The following is a 22602-nucleotide window of genomic DNA, read 5'->3' on the forward strand; positions in this document are numbered from 1 at the left end:
GCTGACTGCACCTAAGCCTCTAGCATGTGACACCAATCTGCTTAATACGTCAAACGCTAATGTAAACTGAAAAGGAGAAAAATGAGTCCCCTGCCTTAACTCGCAAGAACCAGAGGCACTGAACTAATCTTGTGCATTCACTATTGCAGATATGCTGGACAAGAGACCAACTTTTATCCATTCTCTGTAGATCAGCCTAAAACCATTCTTTTCCAACACCCTACTAGAAAAACCTGACACATGTTATCATAGGCTTTCTCAAAATAAAGTTTATAACACCCCTGCCACCTGTTTTCTTTACATCATTTATCACCTCATTGTCAACCCTTGCAACATCAAGATAAAGCTCTCTGGCCCATTGTCATTATATCTGCAGGCCTCTTAAATAACACTTCATCCAAAAATTCTGTAGATGGGTAACTAAGCTAATGCATACATACGAAATCTTCATTCTTACACACAATTTCTTAGGAATGAGAACACTGAGAGTAAAGTTCGCACTGCTCCCAACTTCTCTATCAAATCTTCAGTCTTGCAGAAACTTTATTCTTACACAAACAGTCTGCCTCATGGAATTCATTAAAATATATCATAATGTTATGTTCATCTTGGATCACCTCCTCACAACTACCCTGGAAAAATTCTATTGTCACGCTCAAGAGCCTTATCTCTTTCCATGTAAATTATCACTGAAGCTTGATTGTTGGTTGAGGGTCATCAATCCATCAAGTTGCAGGTCTATTTCTTAACTTTCAATGTATTGACCACCGCTAGCACTACACAGTTTCTATTTCTAATATGGTGAAAGTTGCTTTGTACTTTTGCCAGTGCAATTACAAGCACTGCATAGCCACCTTTTTCCATGAAACAACCATTCACCTGCTTCCTTCTCGCCAATGTTTTTATTATTCATTAAATCAAATATCCTTCTAATACCTTGGTTTTGCTATCATATCACCATCAAAAGTTTCACTGAACTTGTTGCAGTTTGTTTTCCTGAAAACAGGTGTTGACCATTGTATCCTCACATTTTACTGATTTGTGAATTTCAATAGGTCAGTTTTTTTTATCATTTATTTATTTTTTGCTAGGACCCAAAAATCTTATTTGATAGTCTCTGGGCGAATGGGAAGTAGGCAAGTAGCTGTTTGTTTTATTTGTATGTTGTTGATCCAGCCATTCAATGTTGGTTTTCAAACAGTGTATCTTATATCGTTAGATAGGAGTGATGAAGTCATTGCCATCAATCTGAATAGAAAAAACAGTTTGAGATTTCTCTAATATTTGCAAAATGCTTGGTTCCTTTATGCTTAGATAATAGTTACTAGATAAGGTTAATGCCCTAGTCCCAAAAAAGAAAGATCAGGGTGGTCAAAATCCAATAGGTCAGGCAAAGTGGCGAATTCATTTGGGTCAGAATGGGTACAAATGTTGTGAGACATGGTACACTTTCATTCTAAACAGTAAATCTAGTGATCCAAAATTCATATCAATATTTCCATGACATATATTTTTATTTCTAAAAGTTGAGCATTATTAGATTATAATTTTCCTTTTAGTCATTAGTAATCTATTAACCAAAGAAAGGGGGCTCTTGCAACCTAAACCCAAGCTCTTGCGACAACCTTCCTCCCAACCTCCAGCTGCGGTCATCTCAGACTTCAAACATCCCTCATGGCCTCTAGTCATGGAAATCTTAGCCTCATTGACATTCGACAACGATCTTAGCTTCTTCGAAGGTTTGAATCGTCTTCTCCGCCGAATGGTTGAACACTTGAACTTGAAGCTTCTTCTCTCTCGCTTGCAATAGAAAAGAAATTTGAGAACTTTGCTCTGGTGCGAATGTGTCTTTGTCTTTCACGAAATGACTCTCATCAGCGTTCAAAATTGAGCATGGCCACATGAACAGCAGATGTTAAGGCGCTCAGTGTAGATTGAAGGTAAATCCTTTGATCTGACCATGGATAAGGAGGGGGATACCCCTTATTTGTGCGTGTTTGAGAACATCTCTTGAAATTGGTTGGTTAAACTCTTAAAGGAGGCAGCTGTTTGGGTTGCAATGGCTTATCTACTTCCATTCGGTTGGATAGGGGATCCAGAATGCTCATAAGGGAAGGCATCCATGTTGGCTGGCAATTAGGTGGATGGTGGGGAAGTTTTTGGAGCAAGGGCTGAGGGAGAAAGGGAAGAGCTGTTCAGTTTTTATTCTTGGAGGTGAAAGAGGTAATGTTGAAATATGGCTCATTCTAGAAGCCTACAATTGCCATTGAAGTCTTCAATGGTGGGCTAATTTTTTCAAAGGTAGGTGATTAGTGGTTGTAATAGTGGTTTTTCCTAACCTATATAAACCCATCACCTCCATTTGTATTCTCATCCCCAAATTTGCCTACTTCTCTCTTAGGCACATTCTCTCTTCTCTCTCTCATTTTGTAATATTTCTACAATAGAGAAATATTGATTGATAGTGTCCGAGGACGTAGGCACAATTAGCCGAACCTCGTTAATTATGGTGTTCTTCCTTTTATCTATTCAATAGTTAACTTTTGTCGGGTATAGTTGTAGTAATATATTGTGTTAATTACATGTCTAAGGAAAATTCTGTCTAGGAAAGAGGGATTTAAGCGGTCTGTTGTGACCCCCCACTTCCCTGGGAATTTACCTGGTGTAATTTTACACAATTATTCACTCTCTATTTACCTGTACAATTGTAACTTTGGTAAAGTTAGGTGGAACAATCTCAAGTTACACAACAATTGGTATCAGAGACAAGGTTATTCTTAGTATGCTCTGTGGTTGCAGCTTAGTCTGATCTTCCACATCAGAAAAGTTTCCCTTGGGCTATTGGCATTCCGCATCGGCAGCTATTGAATAGCATTTATGGCAGAGATGGCAGATAGTGCAAAAGCATCCAGTTCAAACTCGTCTATTTTGGCAAGAACTACTGTGACAAATGCCAGATTTGCAGTGGAGATTTTTGACGGCACCGGTCATTTTGGTATGTGGCAAAGTGAGGTTCTAGACGCTCTCTTTCAGCAAGGTCTAGACATTGCCATTGAAGAAGAGAAACCAGAAGATATTGAGAAGAAAGAATGGGGGACCATCAATCGGTTAGCATGTGGTACAATTCGATCGTGTCTTTCAAGAGAGCAGAAGTATGCATTCTGTAAGGAAACTTCTGCAAACAAGCTGTGGAAGGCACTGGAGGAGAAGTTTTTGAAGAAAAGCTCTCAGAACAAACTCCATATGAAGAAGAGACTATTTCGCTTCACTTATGTCTCAGGTACCACTATGAATGATCATATCACCAACTTTAATAGGTTGGTTACTGATCTAGTTAATCTGGATGAGACTTTTAAAGATGAAGACCTGGCTTTGATGTTGTTGGGATCCCTTCCTGAGGAGTTTGAGTTTCTTGAAACTACTCTGCTCCATGGAAAGGATAAAGTGTCTCTTGGTGAGGTTTGTGTTGCTTTGTACAGCTATGAATTGAGGAAGAAGGACAAGCTTGAAAGCACAAGTGGAGCCAACGAGGCTCTAGTAGTTCGAGGCCGTTCACAAAGCCAGAATAGTAGAAAGAAAGAGAGATCCAAGTCAAGGTCCAGACCAAACAAAGATGAATGTGCCTTTTGTCGGGAAAAGGGGCACTGGAAGAAAGACTGTCCGAAGCTAAAGAATAAAGGCAAACCTGATAAAGGAAAGGCCATCTCAAATGTGGCTGAGTACGAAGATGGGAGCTCAGATCTTTCGCTTGCTGCTATGCCATCAACTAGTTCTTCGAGTATATGGCTACTAGATTCTGGGTGTAGCCATCATATGTGTCCCAATCGGGATTGGATCTTTGATTTTAAAGAACTAGAAGGTGGAGTCGTCTACATAGCAAATGGTGTCCCTCTTACCACACATGGGATTGGTTCAGTTCGCTTGAGGAATCAAGATGGATCAATCAAAATATTGACGGACGTTAGATATGTACCAAGTTTGATGAAGAATCTTATTTCTGTGGGAACCCTTGAATCAAAGGGATTCAAAGTAACAGCAGAAAACGGAGTCATGAAGATCATCTCTGGTGCACTCGTGGTAATCAAGGGAATTCGGAAGAACAATAACTTGTATCACTATCATGGTCGTACAGTTATTGGGACGGCAGCAACAGTTTCTTCTGATGATAAAGCCATAGAAGCAACTAGGTTATGGCATATACGCTTGGGGCATGCAGGTGAAAAATCCTTGGGACTTCTTACAAATCAAGGATTATTAAAGGGAGCAAAGACCTGCAAGCTAGATTTCTGTGAACAATGCATCAAAGGGAAGCAAACAAGAGTGAAATTTGGTACTGCAATCCATAATACCAAGGGTATTTTGGATTATGTTCACTCTGATGTGTGGGGACCTTCCAAGACAACGTCACTGGGAGGAAAACACTACTATGTGACCTTTGTTGATGATTTTTCTCGAAGAGTATGGGTGTATACTATGAAAACTAAGGATGAAGTGTTAGGAGTCTTCCTCAAATGGAAAAATATGGTGGAAACTCAAACAAGCAGAAGGATCAAGTGCCTCCGTACAGATAATGGTGGAGAATATAGAAGTGATCCATTTCTTAAAGTTTGCGAAGATGAAGGTATTATACGACACTTCACAGTGAGAAATACACCACAACAGAATGGAGTGGCAGAACGTATGAATCGAACATTGTTGGAGAAGGTTCGGTGTATGTTATCCAATGCTGGGTTGGGTAGAGAATTTTGGGCTGAGGCTGTGACATATGCCTGCCACCTCATCAACCGCCTACCATCTACTGCTATTTGTGGTAAAACGCCATTGGAGAAATGGTTTGGAAAGCCTGCTACAGATTATGATTCCTTACATGTATTTGGTTCCACTGCCTACTATCATGTCAAGGAATCAAAGCTGGATCCGAGAGCTAAGAAAGCAATCTTTATGGGAATCACCTCTGGAGTAAAGCGATATCGTCTTTGGTGTCCAGAAACAAAGAAAATAATCTTCAGCAGAGATGTTACCTTTAATGAATCTACCTTTTTAAGAAAGGTGACAACAGAAAGTGTTTAGCAAAAGGATGGTGCTCCAAAACAGGTGGAGTTTGATAGAAGAATTGTTTACCCAGAAAATGAAGACTCTCCTATGGTAGAAGAAGAGTCGCCTGTAGAAGAGGTTTCAACCCAAGAACCTCAACAGCAACATGAATCTATTGCATTGAGTAAGCCAAAGAGAAAAATTAGAAAGCCTGCTCGCTTTGTTGACATGGTGGCTTACGCATCTCCAATTGCAAATGATGATACTCCTGTTACTTACAATGAAGCAATCCAAAGTTCGGAAAAAGAAAAGTGGAGGGAAGCCATGAATGATGAAATGCAGTCCCTTCATAAGAATCGAACATGGAAGCTTGTTAGTCTTCCGAAGGGAAAGAAGGCAATTGGGTGTAAATGGGTATATACAAAGAAAGATGGATTTCCTGACAAGAATAGTGTTCGCTACAAAGCAAGGTTGGTGGCTAAAGGCTATGTACAAACGGAGGGAATTGATTACAATGAGGTATTTTCTCCAGTAGTAAAACATTCCTCCATAAGAATTTTATTGGCTTTGGTAGCAAAATTGGATATGGAACTAGTTCAATTAGATGTAAAAACTGCATTTTTACATGGAGACTTGGAAGAGGAAATCTACATGACTCAGCCACGAGGTTTCAAAGTTGCTGGAAAAGAAAATATGGTGTGCAAACTTGAAAAGTCGTTGTATGGATTAAAGCAATCCCCAAGGCAGTGGTACAAACGATTTGACAAGTTTATGATGGGGCAAAAGTACAGAAGAAGCAAATATGATCACTGTGTGTATTTTTGCAAGCTACAAGATAGATCTTTCATATATCTTCTTCTTTATGTTGATGATATATTGATAGCCTCCAAAAGTCAGACAGAAATTGACAAACTGAAGGCTCAGTTGAATAGGGAGTTTGAGATGAAGGATCTAGGCGAAGCAAAGAAAATTCTCGGTATGGAGATAAGTAGAGATAAGAAATTGGGGAAGCTTTGTTTGACTCAAAAACAATATTTGAGGAAAGTACTGAAGCGTTTTGGTATGGATGAGAAGTCAAAACCTGTTAGTACTCCGCTTGCTTCTCATTTCAAGTTGAATGCATCTATGTCTCCAAAAAACTGAAGCAGAACGAGAATACATGTCAAAAGTACCGTATTCAAGTGCTGTTGGTAGCTTGATGTATGCCATGGTGTGTACAAGGCTAGATATTTCACAAGCCGTTGGAGTTGTGAGCAGGTATATGCATGATCCTGGAAAGGAACATTGGCAAGCTGTGAAATGGATTCTACGATACATTTTGTATACGGTAGATGTTGGACTAATATTTGAGCAGGATAAGCAAGGTGATCATAGTATTGTTGGATACTGTGATTCCGATTACGCTGGTGATTTGGATAAGCGTCGGTCAACTACTGGATATGTTTTTACTCTTGCAAAAGCGCCAGTTAGTTGGAGGTCTACTTTACAGTCAACAGTTGCTTTGTCCACTACAGAGGCAGAGTATATGGCAGTCACAGAGGCTGTGAAGGAGGCAATTTGGCTTCAAGGATTGATGAAAGATTTGGGAATTGAACAGAAGCACATCAAGGTGCATTGTGATAGCCAAAGTGCTATCCATCTAGCAAAGAACCAAGTCTACCATTCAAGAACCAAGCACATCGACGTTCGATATCACTTTGTTCGAGAAATTCTGGAAGAAGGTGGAGTAGTAATCCAGAAGATTCGAACCACTGAGAATCCTGCTGATATGATGACAAAAGTGGTAACTATGGTCAAGTTTCAACATTGCTTGAACTTGATCAACATTGTTGAAAATTGAAATGTTTGCGCTACAAGCGCGTTTGAAGACATTATGGAATCTATGAGAGATGTTAAGAGATGGAATTTCGCCAAGGTGGAGATTTGTTGAAATATGGCTCATTCTAGAAGCCTACAATTGCCATTGAAGTCTTCAATGGTGGGCTAATTTTTTCAAAGGTAGGTGATTAGTGGTTGTAATAGTGGTTTTTCCTAACCTATATAAACCCATCACCTCCATTTGTATTCTCATCCCCAAATTTGCCTACTTCTCTCTTAGGCACATTCTCTCTTCTCTCTCTCATTTTGTAATATTTCTACAATAGAGAAATATTGATTGATAGTGTCCGAGGACGTAGGCACAATTAGCTGAACCTCGTTAATTATGGTGTTCTTCCTTTTATCTATTCAATAGTTAACTTTTGTCGGGTATAGTTGTAGTAATATATTGTGTTAATTACATGTCTAAGGAAAATTCTGTCTAGGAAAGAGGGATTTAAGCGGTCCTTTGTGACCCCCCACTTCCCTGGGAATTTACCTGGTGTAATTTTACATAATTATTCACTCTATATTTACTTGTACAATTGTAACTTTGGTAAAGTTAGGTGGAACAATCTCAAGTTTCACAACAGGTAATGGATGTCGAATATTTACGGATGAGTTCTGAATTTGTGAAGGAGTTTTGTCTTGTTCTTGAAGAAGCTGTTGCAACAAGCTCTTCACATCCCAAGTCGTGGAGTAAGGTGGTGCTAGAAGGTAAATCAGATGAAGGTGAAGTAAGTTGTTTGAAATGAGATCATTTATGTTTTCAGTGTGGGGAGATATGCAATTGAAGGATTCTGGAGAGATGGTTCTAAATAATTTCATATCACGCCCGGAGGAGAACATCCAAAAGGTGAAAATGCATAGGGTTCCTGTGGTTGCTGTGAGCATTGTAGTGGTGGCTGGGGTTGCTGTTGGGGAAGACGAGGGCACGGAGGCCGGGCTGGGTCGGCTGGTTCTCATCCTAGACTTGGGCTAGGTATGTGAGAAAGGAAGTTCTTCTTTCTTATTTGAAATGGGCCATTTAATAAAACAGGCCCAAGGTTTAAATAATAATATTTTGGGCTTTTCTATAGGTCCCAAAGAGGGTTCTTCTCATTGGGGTTTTCTTAGGTGGGTTTTTCTTCTAAAAGGCCCATTGTGAGGATATGGGTGACCAGGTTCTTCTCAGGTCTGATCCCATTAGTGATCAGGTCCATTTCCCTGGCTAAAATTCACAGAAGTCAAAATTGGGAGTTGGGAGCAGTCACATAATTGTTGAAAAAGTCAACAGCCTTTCTCCAAATATACAAGAAAAAATTTAGAATGGATAAACATTCATTGTGTTACTAGGAAAGACTTTAGCTTGGTTTCGAAAACCGTTCAGGAAGAAAATGCTGATATTTATCTACGTGTCAGATCAGTTGTGGATTTTGGTTTTGCAGAAGGTTTAGAGGCTGGTATATCCAGGAGTAATGGGGAAAAAAACTGGTTTAATACAAAATCTTACACTTTAGGTTTTAAATCTGAAAAATCTAAGGGCTCAAAGGTGTATGCTTGTTGGAAGGCTGCTCTTATGGGTGCAGAAATGAGGAAAGTAGATGATGTGAAGAGAGAGTATTCCGGTGAGAGAAGGTCAAAGATAAGAAGAGATTCTGCAGGCGATTTGGGTTTTGTGGAAGATGCACTTGCTAAGATGACGGATGTAAGAAATAATGGAACTAGCAAAGAAAATGAGGTGAAGAAATGGGGAGATTTTTTAGATAATGAAAGTGATAACATTAGTGAGTTTGAGTGTGATGGGGGGTTTTTGTTGGATGAGATTTGGAAACCATATGGTTATGTTTCTGAATCCTATGATAATCTTGGAGACCTTTCATATGTTCATGCAGCACTGTTGGAAGGATTGGAGGGGTTTTCTATTTTTGATGGTAAGGGGTTGGAGAATGTAGTGCAGTGCAATGATGGTCTTTTTACCTACACTAGAGGTCGTGATTTCTAGGAAGGATTTAGAAGCCCAAGAGATATTGGATAAATTGGATTTGAAATTGAGTGATGGTGGAGGAATGGAGATGCATTTTATTGGGGGTAAAATCAACGTGAAGAAGGGTCAAAGGGAGCTAGCAAATCTGAAGTGCTCAGTTAATTACAATGCGAAGGGTTTGAAAAGGGGTTTCCTTGGTTAATTGTTCTTTGTATTTTTTTGCTTTATTTTTTCTCTTTTCTTTTTTGCTTTTTTGTTTTTTATTTTATCCGGGTGGACTTCTTGTCTCTGCAGTTTGTGACTTCTCTCTCTCGATCTAATATTCCTTCTTTTATCATCTAAAAAAAATCTACTTAACCAAAGAAAAATCTCTTTTAAAATTTAGAAACACTGTAACAGTCTCTCTTAAATATATAGATTTTATTACACATTTCAGCTATTTATATAAGCATTCCCCTAGCATACCACATTTAGGAGTATGTGCATTACGATTATGGTGCTATTCTATTCTTATTTCACAAACTGAAACGTTTTGCATTCTAGGTAACATTGGCATGTATTGCCTTATTACTGCATAGGTAAATCATTTAATAATCAAATGGTCTGTGTGTGATTTTAGCTTCTTTAACTAGGATAGGTTAATACTATTCTTGTTTGATTGTGACCTTGCAGGAAGGGAGTGACAGTGAGAGAGAAAGCAATGATGCTTCAGGAATATCTCGGAAACCTCAGAAACGTGGTCGGGGAAATGTTAAGCATAGCATCTCAAAAGAAGATATTTTGCTATCCCGGTCAGTTGCATCAAGTGATGGGTGCCTATCATTATTAAAAAGGAGACACTCTGATGGTAAGCATCATGTTTCGTTTGTGAGGGACATGCTTGTCTTTGTGCTTGGACTCACTCTTTTTTGTAAAATTATTTTATAAGGTAGGTTAGCTCACTTTATTCTTACAGAATTGAAGTGATTGTATTTTGTTTCCTGTTCTATATATTATGCATAGGAGCTTTACATTATAGGAAGGTGAGCAAGTATTTCAAAATAAGAAAAATCGAACCATAATGTGAAGGACAAAAGAAAAGTGCTTCTTGTTGTATCATTTTTCATTTTTCTACTTATACGATGGAAAATGTTAATATGATCTTATTTTGGAAAGGAATGTTTTCACAAAGAAATCCTGCCTGGGGAAGAAAAGAAAGCCAAGGTAGATAAGAAATATTGGTAGAAAACATATGTTATTTGTGATGATTGTTTGGAGGTTTGACACTGCCTTGAAATGATTTGAATGATGGTAAGCAAGAAGGCAGGAGAACTAGGGGAGATGGTCAAGAGGATAAGACAAACTTTTTTTATTTTTATTTTTTATTGTGAGATACATTGTTTTAGTCATGGTTATTCTTGTTAGCTGGGTTTGGTGACATTACAAGGATGCTTGACATGGTGTAGGACAGATCTCTTTGACCCTATTTGGATGAATAGGTTCAGGAAAATTTTGGGTCCCAAACCCAAACCCAAATGTGTTTTGTTAGTTAGTAGTTATTATGTGTGTTGTTTAATATGTGGTAGGGGTGTGTACATTTGGGCTTTGTTTCTAATAGATGTGTCTTTAAGGAGTTTTATTTGTAATTACTTGTGTCTTTAGGGTTTTTTTTTTTTTAATTTACTTGTTATTTAGGCTTTCTTATGAATAGAGTTGGCAGCCATGTTAGAGCAGTTTTTGTGAATTCAAAAATGGAAGTTAAATGTGAGTTTTCATCACTTGTATCCTTTCACCCAACGCCCCTTACTGCTGTTACTGCATCATTTATATTAGAGCAGGATTGATTCAATTTCACACTCACCCCCACAGTAATTTTCCACATATCATATCATGCAATCCAACTCCAATCCTGCAATCTATTCCCTCTTTCTTCACATTCTCCATTTCTCTGTCATACTGGTCATAGTTATTAGAATCGTACGATTCTCGATTCAAATCGTACGATTCGTACCGAATAGGCAGCAAATCGATTTGAATCGTTAAGGGAATTGAGTTTAGAGATGAATTGAAGGTGATTCAATTGATTCAGGCAGTGAATTGATGAATCAAATTGAATCACATGATTCGATCGATTCTTGTCTCTCGCGGCACGTACATGTCCAACTGCTTTAAAGGCCAAGAAAAACCCAATTTTACCCCTATTTGTTTACACAATTTTGTTAGGTGTACCCTTTATGTCGCTTCTGTCCTGAAGGAGAGAAGAAACAAGACCTTTGGCCTTCCTTTCAGCACCCCTCTATTCTCTCTTCAGCCATTCTTCTGTGCTCTGCTTGTGCCATTGAGATTGAGCTTCGAAGGACTGCCAATCTTCTCCACTATTGTTCTGTTCTGCCATAGAAGAAAGACGACCAATCTTCTCCACTATTGTTCTGTTCTGCCATAGAAGAAAGACGAGAACCAGAAGAGGCGCTGGCTGCTCCTTCTACAATTGAAGAACCAGTTGGCAGTCGTAAGTCTCGTGCCAGGGGTGAAGCCGAGAAGACTCAGTGCTGATAGTTAACTAATAACTTTACTTGGTTGCCTTCCTTCCATTTTTTATTCATTTTTAAAAATATTTTAATCAATTTTCTTTATACTTTTAATTTACTTTTTCTACTTATTTTAGTTGTTAAGTTTTAAAGAAAGATTATACATTAAAAAAATGATATTTTTTCTTGTAAAACACACTAACGTTCAAATCTTTATTGTTTTTTATGACACACTCTTATAAAATATAGTCTTAAAAACCACAAATTTCAATTTTTTTTATTAATATTTTCTTGTCTTAATTCATTATCTTGTTTTTTTTTCAGAGAATGCATACACTTGTTAAATACTTAAATGTTAAATATATTGCATTTCCATCAACTATTCAATGATTAATAGTTTATTATAATGGACTATTCACTATCATACTCTATGATATTTTATAATATTCAATTATTCATTAATCATTGTAGTATATAAGCAGTAGTTAACCAAGTATTAGCAATATAGTTACAGTGTTATATATTTATATAATTATATTTTACTTCTTTAGTTGTTTCTTACTCTTTTTGAATTTGTTATTCATTGTTTATTTGTAGGTTGAAAATTGAAATCTGACTTGGAAAGTTTGTGCTTATTTGAGTGTTTGAGTGTGGGAAGATGGCTTCTAGTTCAAGCCCTAAGCCTAGAAAAAAGAATTCGAACACAAAGAGTGAAGATCCTAGATAGAATCATTGTTCCCAAATCAATGATAATAGGATGCACTTGGAAGTGCAATTATTGTGGGCTTGAAAGATGGGGTGGCATAATTAGAATGAAGTATCATTTTGCAGGGGATCATGATGGTGTTGCTCCTTGTAAGAAGTGTCCGAATGAGGTAAGGGAAAAATTTGTGAATCTTTTGGAAGGAGTAAAACAAAAGAATGTTGACAATGAAAAAGAAAATTTTCAAGAAGAGTTTGGAGAACAAGAACAAGAAGTTCAAATTATAGGAGGACAAAGACAAGGCACCATGGATGCTTTTGGTAAGAAAGGGCAAAGGAGTAAAGGGGAAAAGTTTTAAGCAACAAACCTTGAATGCGTTGGTGAAAAATAGGGAGCTGGTGGTTCAAAGCATTTGTTGGTTTTTATATGGACTTGCTTTACCATTCAACTTGGTGAAGAGTCCATTATTTGCATCGGTTGGGGAATATAGAAAGGGATTGAAGCTCTCAAGTTATCACAAGGCTAGAGTCACATTTTTGAAGAAAGAGGTTGATAGTGTCAAACAAATTATGGAAAAATATAAGAAAGAATGGGTAGAGACTGGATGTACTTAGATGTCAAATGGATGGACTGACACCAAACAAGGGCATCTCACAAATTTTCTCTTTTTTTTTTAGATTACGCACCGGGTATCCACGTGTCCGTTTTACGGTCCACGTGATTAATCCTGTGCCTCTTGAAGTTGACCCCACAACTCCAAAGGGAGGGTAAATTCAGGAGTTCAGGGGCGGAAACGAACCCGAGAGGGTTTGAAACTCACAAATTTTCTTGTTAATAGTCCTAGTGGCACATTTTTATTTTGATTTTGATTTTTTTATTTTTTAAAATCAGTAGACACTTCAAGTGTGGTGAAGGATGCTTATAAATTGTATGAATTTCTTGACTCATTAATGGAAGATATTGGAGGGGAAAACGTGGTTCAAATGGTGACGGATAGTGCCTCGGCTTCTGTAGGTGTTGGTGAGTTGCTAATCTAGAAGAAACATATGTTTTGGTCTCCATGTGCAGCCAATGCATTGACTTAATTTTGCATGATTTTGGAGATTTGCCTATCTTTCATAATACAATTCAAAAGGCTAAGTAGGTGTGTGTCTTCATTTACCGACACATATGGGTGCTTAACATGTTTAGAGAGTTTCCTAGGAAAAAAAGAATTGAAGAGAGTGGGGGTTACAAGTTTTGCTACATCTTCTCTCACATTGAAAAGTTTTGATGAAAACAAACTTGCTCTTCGAGCCATGTTTGCATTAGAGGAGTGAGTCATGTGTCAATATGCTTCAAGCTTGGAAGCTAAGAAAATGGATGTTATATTATCGTGTGATGATAAATTTTGGAAAGCAATAAAGTATTGCTTGAAGTCTGTAAGCCCACTTGTGAAATTTTTGAGGCTTGATGATGGTGATGTGAAATTGGCAAAGGGGTGTATATATATGAAGTCGTGGATAAAGCAAAAGAACAAATTGCCCAAAACTTTAGTCATCAAAAGAACAAGTATGATCGTATTTAGAGCATCATTGATATGAGATGGGATTTATAACTCCATAGGCCCCTTCATGTAGTAGGATGTTTCCTTAATTCGAGGTAAGTTGCATTGTCCAAAAACTAAATTAATTTGATAACATGTTATGTGAGCGGTGAGCCTATTATCTATGCATTTATCTTTATCATTGCTTTTATTCGTAGGTTCCAAATTCCAATATAGTGATAGCTTTAATGCGGACGTGGAAGTCAAAATTGGTTTATATAACACTACTGAAAAAATGTATCCAGATGTTAAAACAAGGATCAGGATTGATCAACAATTGGAAAAGTTCAAAAAAGCTGAAAGGATGTTTGGCTTAAGCATGGCTACTCTAACAAGAGACAAGAAACAACTCGGTATTATATCAATCTGATAGTTGCCTACTTGCTTTTATAATAATATTTTCATTGTTTAGTTTTTTGTTTTTCGTTCATAACCAAAAATATGATATGATGTTTGTTCATTTTGTTTTGATCACATGTATAACTTTATGTTGGGAAAGTTATGGAGAGGAGTGCAAGGAGCTTCAAAGACTTGCAATACGAGTCTTTAGCTTCACATGTAGTGCCACGGGATGTGAGAGAAATTGGAGCACATTTGATCATGTTCACTCCAAAAAAAGAACCAATTGGAACAACAAAGACTAAATGCTGTCGTCTTTGTTTGGTACAATATTCAACTAGAGCTAACGCAAATGAGGAGGAAAAAGAGTGGTGAGACATAGGATCCAATTTGTTTATTGGACATGGAATTAGATGATGAATGGATTAGAGAAAAGGAAGGCCCTTGTCTACGAGAAGACATTTGATGGATGAATGTCAATGAGTGCTTTGAAGATAATGGTGGAGTTGGAAATAGCAAGAAAAGAAAGTGAGGTATAAGTTGTATGACTTTATATTTGTTGCTCTATAAGTAATTAGTTTATGAATGGAGGATGGAGCTTTAAAAATAATTGACATGTTTTAATAATTTTATAATGTCATATGATAATGTAGGACCAAGGAACCTAAGATTTGATCATAGAGGAAAGGCCAAATATGTTGAAGAAGATGACATTGAGCTAATTGATGAAGAGGAAGGAGATGAAGAAGAAGAGGGACAAGAAGAGATATTTGTGGTAGGCAATGAAAGTGATGACGATGGCAATGATGACGATAACCTTGCATTATAGGAATGGGATGATGAATGATGATGCACTACATTGCAAATTTAGTAGTCTATATTCTATCATAGATGGTTTAGAGTTTAGTTTGTCTTGTTTTATGAATATGAGCTGTGAGTTTTAGGATATCTTTTCTGTTTTTAAAGATAACATCTCGTAACACGTGTTAGACATATAGTTTTGTGGCAAACTACCGTAACTTGATACTTGATAGAGATGGGATGGATAGATCATGGAATATTTTTTTTGTATATGACTATTTTTTCCTTTATTTAAAATATGCAGGGTTAAATAGATCATGGTAGGATTAAGACCTACAAAACTTGCTTCCACGGCAAGCGTCGTTCCAATTAACAACATGATTGATCCATATTTGTTGAAATTTCAATGTGTTTTGCTATTTTATTTTGTTGTACATAAGTGCTTGCCATTTGGAATCAATTTTTCAAATTTTGTACTGAATCTTACAATTCAATTCGATTCTCGATTCACGATTCACTAAACTAGAATTTCGATTCACGATTCAAATATTGATTAGACAACTATGATACTGGTATCTTTTCTAAGCATGGTCTTTAAACCTGGACATGCCTGACTTGTGAAACAAGAGTTGGGCACCTGTCTAGGGTGGCCACTAAAACCTGAAAACGGAGCGTTTTAGTGGAAAACAGGAGGTTTAGTGAGAATAAGAGTAACTTGGCGTGGACTGGGGTTTGATCTGGATCAGCCTAGTGCGGTTTTTTCAGGAAAGGAGCAAAATATAGGTTTAAAAAATGCTTAGGAAGCCCTTGGTCTTCCATATTCAACTCAAAAAAGAGGCAAGAGATGGGACAACCTAGTGCATGTCTACGACTTGCAGCTCTGGCCCTCAGCCACTCTTTTTGGTTAGCCCTCCTTGAGCAGAGATGCTCCTTTGGCAGCAGTGCGGCAACTTGGCTTCCTCCAATCTACATGATGCAGCATAATATAGAAGGGGGCGGGGGAGATCACTTAATGAATAAAATATTTTTCAGTCATTTTAAATAAAGATATTGAAACTTGTCATTTTATAAGGATGGAGGGAGGAGAGACAAAGTGGGGAGGGGGATTTTGTGGAAGATTCCACTTAATAAATAAAAGATATTTTAATCATTTTAAATAAGGATATGGAAACTTGTCATTTAATGCCTTTTCGTTTCTCTTCACTTCTCAAAAAAAACATATATATTTTTTTGTTTTGCTAGAAGCCTTAAAAGGGGGTTGTTGAATAAATCTCAACTGCCTCTTGATCATTAAGATTCCCATGAAACTGAAAATTCTTGGTGATGAAGCTACTTTGCCATCAAGTTGATGTATGTTGTGCTCCTGCCATGATGATGCTTTTCGCTGTCAAGTTGATTAGGATTTTGACTGCTTTTTGAGTAATGGGGAGGCCAATTTCTTTTTAGGTAAAACTTTTTTTCTTTGGTGGACAATAGTGAGTTTTTTAGAACTATGAAGAATGATGATCCATTCTTCCATATTTTCTTGGAAAGAGACTAAAGAAGCTGGATTTCTGAATAGTTACAACGTTTCCTTTTTACGAAAACCAAAATCCCTTAGATCAAGACTTTTAAGGCACCAAATCACTTCTTTATGTCAATATTGAAAGCCAATAGTTTCAGTGGGTTCCTATCCCTGGAGAAGATCCCAAGTAATGTCACTATAGAGATGTTTTGTGCACCGGAAGTGAAGGAGGCAGGCAGGTAGAAGAAGTCTTTTGGAATTGTCTGAAGTTCATAAACAAAGGTGTGTGCTGATGTTGTGATGGATTATGGTTCCACAAATGTGCGACCAAAATCTAGGAACATATATTTGCTTAGGGGTGAGCATTTGGTTGGTATGGTTAAATCAATTAACTGAATTAACCAAAAAATTTTGGTTAAAGAATCTCGTTAACCAAATTGAACCGAAATTCTATATTAACCAAATTGAAAACTTACCGAACTGAAATTCGGTTAAATGATTAACTAAACGAATTTAGTTTTTTAATATGTATAATATATATAAAATTATTAATTATTAATGTATACTAATAGGTTAATTTGGTTAAATGAACGTATTATACCATAAAACTGATTCAAAAATTGAAAACTAGAAGTGAAAATGAAAACCGAACCGAATTGAATAAATTTTTAAACTGAACCAACTGAATTTACTCAGTTAATTTAGTTTTGGCCGAACTATGCTCATCTCTATATCTGCTACTCTTTGAGAGCAAACAGTTCACTGCAGTGTTCGGTGAAGCTCCAGAGTAGTGGCATGGGAGGAACACTGACCAAGAATAGCAAACAAATCCTAGCAAAGGAAACCAAGAAAGCAAAGATTTTGATCAATGAAGGTTTGGCTGAACTAAAAATGGGTGATTGGGGAGCACTTTCCGCAATTGTTCTACTATTTCACCATGGAAATTATAGTGGAAGACATGAGCAAACAGTGCACCGCAGTGTTCGGTGAAGCTCTAGAGTAGTGGCATGGGAGGAACACTGACCAAGAATAGCTAACAAATCCTAGCAAAGGAAACAGAGAAAGCAAAGATTTTGATCAATGAAGGTTTGGCTGAACTAAAGATGGGTGATTGGAGAGCATTTTCAGCAATTGATCTACTATTTCACCATGGAAATTATTGTGGAAGTCATTCTCTAGGAACATCATGATATTTTAGGCAGAAAGGAATTTATTGTTATTGAGCTAGAAGATATAAATATGTTGGGTCTAATTGAACACACAAGGATAATAGGCCCAAGTGCCCAACTAAAGGAAGTCACTTATAGTCAGGTTTAGGTAAAAAGAGCCAGAGGATATGGGCTCACGTAAGGCCCAATTGGAATTTCTGAAGGGCCAAGAATTTGGGTTGGGAGGCTTTTGAGCTTATTTTCAACTCAATGGACAGGAGCATTCTTCTTTAAGAAAGGAGTTCTACAATGCAGCTATAGGAGTTAGAAAGTTAGGAAGATTAAGCAAGAGAGTGACAGCTTGTGAGAAGAATAAAGTTGAAATAAATGAGGATATAAGAAGAGGAAATGGCGAGGTGTTGGTAGATGTCCTAAGGGCTAGTATTCCAACTCAAGCTTTGCAAAGATTGTTTAGAAGTCTATGAGCTTGCAAAGAAGAAGATGGATGAGGAGGGCTTTATTGAGAAGAAAAAAAAGGAAAGGAAGTTGTGGAGTTAGATCGTGAAGACCTAGCATTTTTGAATTTGTAGAAGATGGAGAATAGTTGCTATCCTCTTTCGAATTTGAGGTTGAAGATTTGCTAAGCGAAAAACTGGGGGGGGGGGGAGGGGAGGGGGGGGGGGGGCAATGAAAGGAGGGACAAAGCAAAAGGTATGTAGAATTTGGAGGTTGGGGGGGATGATGTAGACTTAAGCTCAGGATCTCCATTATCTCTTGAGGATTGAGTTGGTCTTGGTTCAAGAACTTCAATCACAACTTTTCATCTCTTCAACAAATCCATATGCTCTAGCTCTCTTCCTATCACTAATGCAATGACGAGATCTGGGAAACAACATTTCGAGATAAAAGTTGGGGAACATTGTAATGCCTAATGGTAACACATTACCCATATGTCTTCTAATATGAACTTTGAATCATTGAAACACAATAAGGAATTAGAACCTAAGGGACATCAAATACCTCTAACATTTTGGAGGATGATAGGAAACTAGGTGGCCCAAGAACTTCTTGATGATTTGGGTCTTAGCTTGACAACTCCTATTGGGGATTTGGCTAGGCTAAAGAAAGAGGGCATCAGGGAAAAGGGGAAAGTGATAAATTGAGTAGAGAATTGATCAGATTAATTTCCTTTGTTAATTATGAGAAAAGGGTAAGGTTTCAGGGGTTAGTGGTGTTACTAAATGAAGTTTTGATCTTGGAATGTGAGAGGTATAGAGGAGGATAGTTAAAGACCTTCTAGATATTTTATTTTTACAAGAGTCAAAAGTAGGTGAAATTGGCACTTATTTCTTTAGGAGTATCTAGGATTACTTATTCAAGGTGTGGGTGTCTTTTCCTCCTCCTAGGGCTTTGGGAGGTCAGATAGTGCATGAGATGCCAGGCTATCCAATTGTAGAGATTGATTTCTAGTCCTTTTTCTTTGTTTGTCTTGCTTGAGATTAGGGGTGTCGAAGATTGCTGGTTTAGGTTTGTTTATGGCCCCACACATCATTCTCAACAAAATAGCTTTTTCGAAGAGCTGGCTAGTTTGTTTAGGTTTTGTAACTCTAGTTTGAGTGGAGGGGAGATTTCAATGTTCTACTACTTGAAAGAAAATTTTTGGGGTGGTCCAGGGTGACTAGTAGCATGAGAAGATTCGACTCTTTTATTTTGGATAGTGGCCTTGAGGATGTTCCCCTAAATAATAGTTCTTTTACTTGGGTGGCGTTTGAGAACAAACAAGTTTTGGCTTGCATTGATAGATTTCTTTTTACCAATGCATGGGAAGACTTGTTCTCAAACATTATGCAGGAGGTGTTGATTATTCTGATTTTTTATCATTGCCCGATTCTTCTAAATTCTAATTTTTTTTAGTGGAGCCCGACTCCCCCTCTTAGACCAGAGAATGCGTGGATGTCACACCCCTTTCGAGTTATTATTGGAATTTGGTTGGGGTGCTACAGCCAATGGTGGGCTGTGGGAGGGTTTTAAGTTGACAAGGAAATAGAAATTTGTCCAAAATAAACTGAAGGTTTGGAATAAAGAAGTCATTGGGGATATTTAGGAGAAAAATAACATTTTGAATGATATTTGCAGTATGGATAGATTTGAGAAGTGTGGCTTGTTAGGGGAGTAGGATAGGGCTGGAAGGGTTTCTCTTAGAAATGAATTGAAGGTGCTTAGGTACTTTTAATGGGGGAAAAGAGGAGTTGGCATCATAAAAATCAAGGTTGGTTGTGTTGAAGAGGAGGGTTATAATTTTAGGTTGTTTCACAAGGTGGCTAATGGGAGGATGAGAAGTCTCATTAAGGACTTGGAGTTAAATTCAGAAAAGGTAATAAGAGATTATAACATATAGGGGATGAGATCATTAACTTTTATGAAGTGTTGCATATTGATGAGTGTACGAATAGTTTAATGGTGGATGGGCTAGGCTAGAGACCTAGTGGGGAAGAGGCTGCTTAATGGTTGGAAAAGGCCGTTTAATTTGGAGGAAGTTAGAAAAGCTGTGTTGGCATGGATAGAGATAAAGCACTAAGCTTCAATTTTATGATAACTTCTTTCTAAGATAATTGGGAAATGATGAAAGATGTCATTGGATTTTTTTTTGAGGAATTCCATAGGAGCAGAGTGGTGTGAAGGAGAATTAATTCCACTTTCATTGCTCTTATAATGAAAAAGGAAAGGCCCAAGAGGATGAAGGGTTTTAGGCCTATTAGTCTGGTTACTAGTGCATATGAAATCTCAACTAAGGTTCTTTTGTGAAAGATTATGGAGGTGTTGGGGGGTACAGTGTCTTTGGCTCAATTTGCTTTTGTTAAAAATAGAGATATTTTAGATGCAGTTTTGGTAGCCAATGAGGTGGTAGAAGGCTGAGTAGGAGGGTTGCGAAGGGCGTGGTTTATATATTGGATATTTAAAACAATATGACATGATTAATTGGGATTTTTTTGGAGAAACTGCTACCGAGAAAGAAAATGGGGGTCTGGGAACCTTTGGGGTAAGCGGATGAGAGGGTGCCTCAGTTCAACTAAATTTTCAGTGATTGTTAATGGTTAGTCTATGTTTCGCAGGAGCTAAGACAAGAGATCCATCATCCCCTTTTCTGTTTAATTTGATAGTTATGTTTTGAGTAGGATGAGTTTTTGTGCTTAGTTTTTGGGGGTGATTAATGGTCTTTTGAGAATAATGCTGTGAAATTTCACAAGGTTCTCACTTTGTTGAGAATTTTTGAGAAAATTTCAGGGTTGAAGATAAATCCGTTTGAGATAGGCTTAGTGGGTATTAATTTGTGTAGTAGAGAGTTAGAAGTTTTTAGATCTTTTGTAGGTTTTGTATCTTTGGCTTGACTTTTTTTTTTTTTAGTTCCTTGGCATTCCTTTAGGGGTAATTTTGGGTTTCGGTGATTAATAGAGTAGGAAAATATTGGAGGGGTGGAAGAATGCTTGTCTTTCATTAGGAGGTAGAATCATTCTCCCTCTTTTTATTTTTTCAGATTAGCAAAGAAAATTTATTAGAAAAAGGCTAGGCATCAAGAAGATGCTAATCAATTGCAGAGAAAACTGAGAAAAACAAAATGCCTATCACTGAAATGCATTGTGAAAATCCAGAATTACAAGGAAGTCCCTCTCAAATATCTCACAATGGCAACCTACAGATCATAGAAAGCCAGTTATTCTTGACAGCTTGCAGAGAGGAGGCCATCCCATTTAAAGCCCTTCTGTTTCTTTTTTTCCAAACTGCCCAAAAATTAGCAAGGGCAATGAGGGAAGAGCTCTCCTTTTGAGTTATTGGAGCGAATCCCTTCCCAAGTGCAAATTTGACCTGTAACAGAAACTGCAATGACCCAATTCTGATTAATCATAGAAATGGCCAAGCTCCATAGATTCCTGATCCAAGGGGCAGTGAAGGAGGATGTGATCCACAGATTCCACTTTTTCAAGGTGCAGAAACACCTATTCACCATATAGAAGTCCTTTTGTTGGAGGTTGTTAAGAGCGAGCGTCTTCCTCATAATTGCCGCCCAAGTGAAAAAAAAGTGTCCATTGAAGGGGCTGCTATATTCCAAAATGGGCTTCTGGGAAAAAAGTGATGTGGTCCATAGGGTAGCTAAGGTGGTTTGACTATGAAGGTTCCTTCCTTCTCAGGGACCATATGGGTTTATTGGAGGAGTTCTGACTCTGAACATTGTAAAGGCTGCTGTTAAAATTAAACGGAGTATCACTCTCCAAATCAATAACATTCTTGATTACGGGAATGTTCCTAATGGTCCCATGGATTGAGTATTCTGGGTGATGGCAAATGAGGGCATTTTTTACTGTATGCAATTCTGTAAATAGATGGGGTTGAGGCAATAAGCTGGCAGCCACCACATCAGATGTAATGCCGAAAAAAACACATCTGCCCCATTTCCAACGCTGAGATGAATGTTAGAAGAGAAATCCTCTCACCCTCATTTGATGAATTTCGGGACACTGATGCTATAGCCATCAGTCACCTCCCTGGAGGGCCAACTGTTGTGGGGAAGGCCATATTTAGGAGTGATAATTTCTGTCAGAAATTTTTTTTCTGAGACACGAATCTCCAAAGCCACTTCCCCAAGAGTGCCTTGTTAAAAGTAAGAAGGGATTAAAGGCTAAGCCCTCCCTTATGCATGGGTTGTTTGCAATCCCCCACCTTGCAAGATGGTATTTGAATTCCTCCCCTGGGTTCCCCAAAAGGAATCTTCTTTGAATGCCCTCCAATCAATTGGCCACTGCACTAGGTATGGGAAACGGAGGCATGAAATAAACTGGGAGATTGGCTAAGGTGCTTTTGATAAGAGTGAGGCTGCCACCTTTGGAAAGGTAATTCCTTTTCTAACCAGCTAGTTTCCTTTCAAATTTGCCAATTATGGGATACCGAACACCCTTATCTTTGAACTTGGCTCCATCGGGAGGCCAAGGTAAGAAATGGGAAAGGTTTTGAGATTGCAGCCAAGGATGCTTGTGTGGAGGGGGCTGCAATCACAAGGCCCCATAGGAATGATACCCCAAGTTTGCCTTTAGATCAGTGGCTAGGGAGATAGATTCACTTTTATTAGTGTTTCTCTTGCTAATATTCCTGTTTATTTTTTTCC

General features: G+C 37.8%; 1 protein-coding gene across 4 annotated transcripts in view; it reads left to right on the forward strand.

The window, feature by feature from the left end:
• LOC131154191 (protein ALWAYS EARLY 2-like) overlaps positions 1-22602 on the forward strand; it is a 95812-nt gene that overhangs the window by 38089 nt on the left and 35121 nt on the right. For all 4 annotated transcript variants that reach the window (XM_058106781.1, XM_058106782.1, XM_058106783.1 and 1 more), the window contains exon 6: positions 9530-9704. In XM_058106781.1, the coding sequence (XP_057962764.1) occupies positions 9530-9704 (175 nt within the window). The remainder of the gene's footprint in view (positions 1-9529; positions 9705-22602) is intronic.

This window comes from Malania oleifera, chromosome 4, assembly GCF_029873635.1.
Source record: "Malania oleifera isolate guangnan ecotype guangnan chromosome 4, ASM2987363v1, whole genome shotgun sequence".
Lineage (NCBI taxonomy): Eukaryota > Viridiplantae > Streptophyta > Magnoliopsida > Santalales > Ximeniaceae > Malania > Malania oleifera.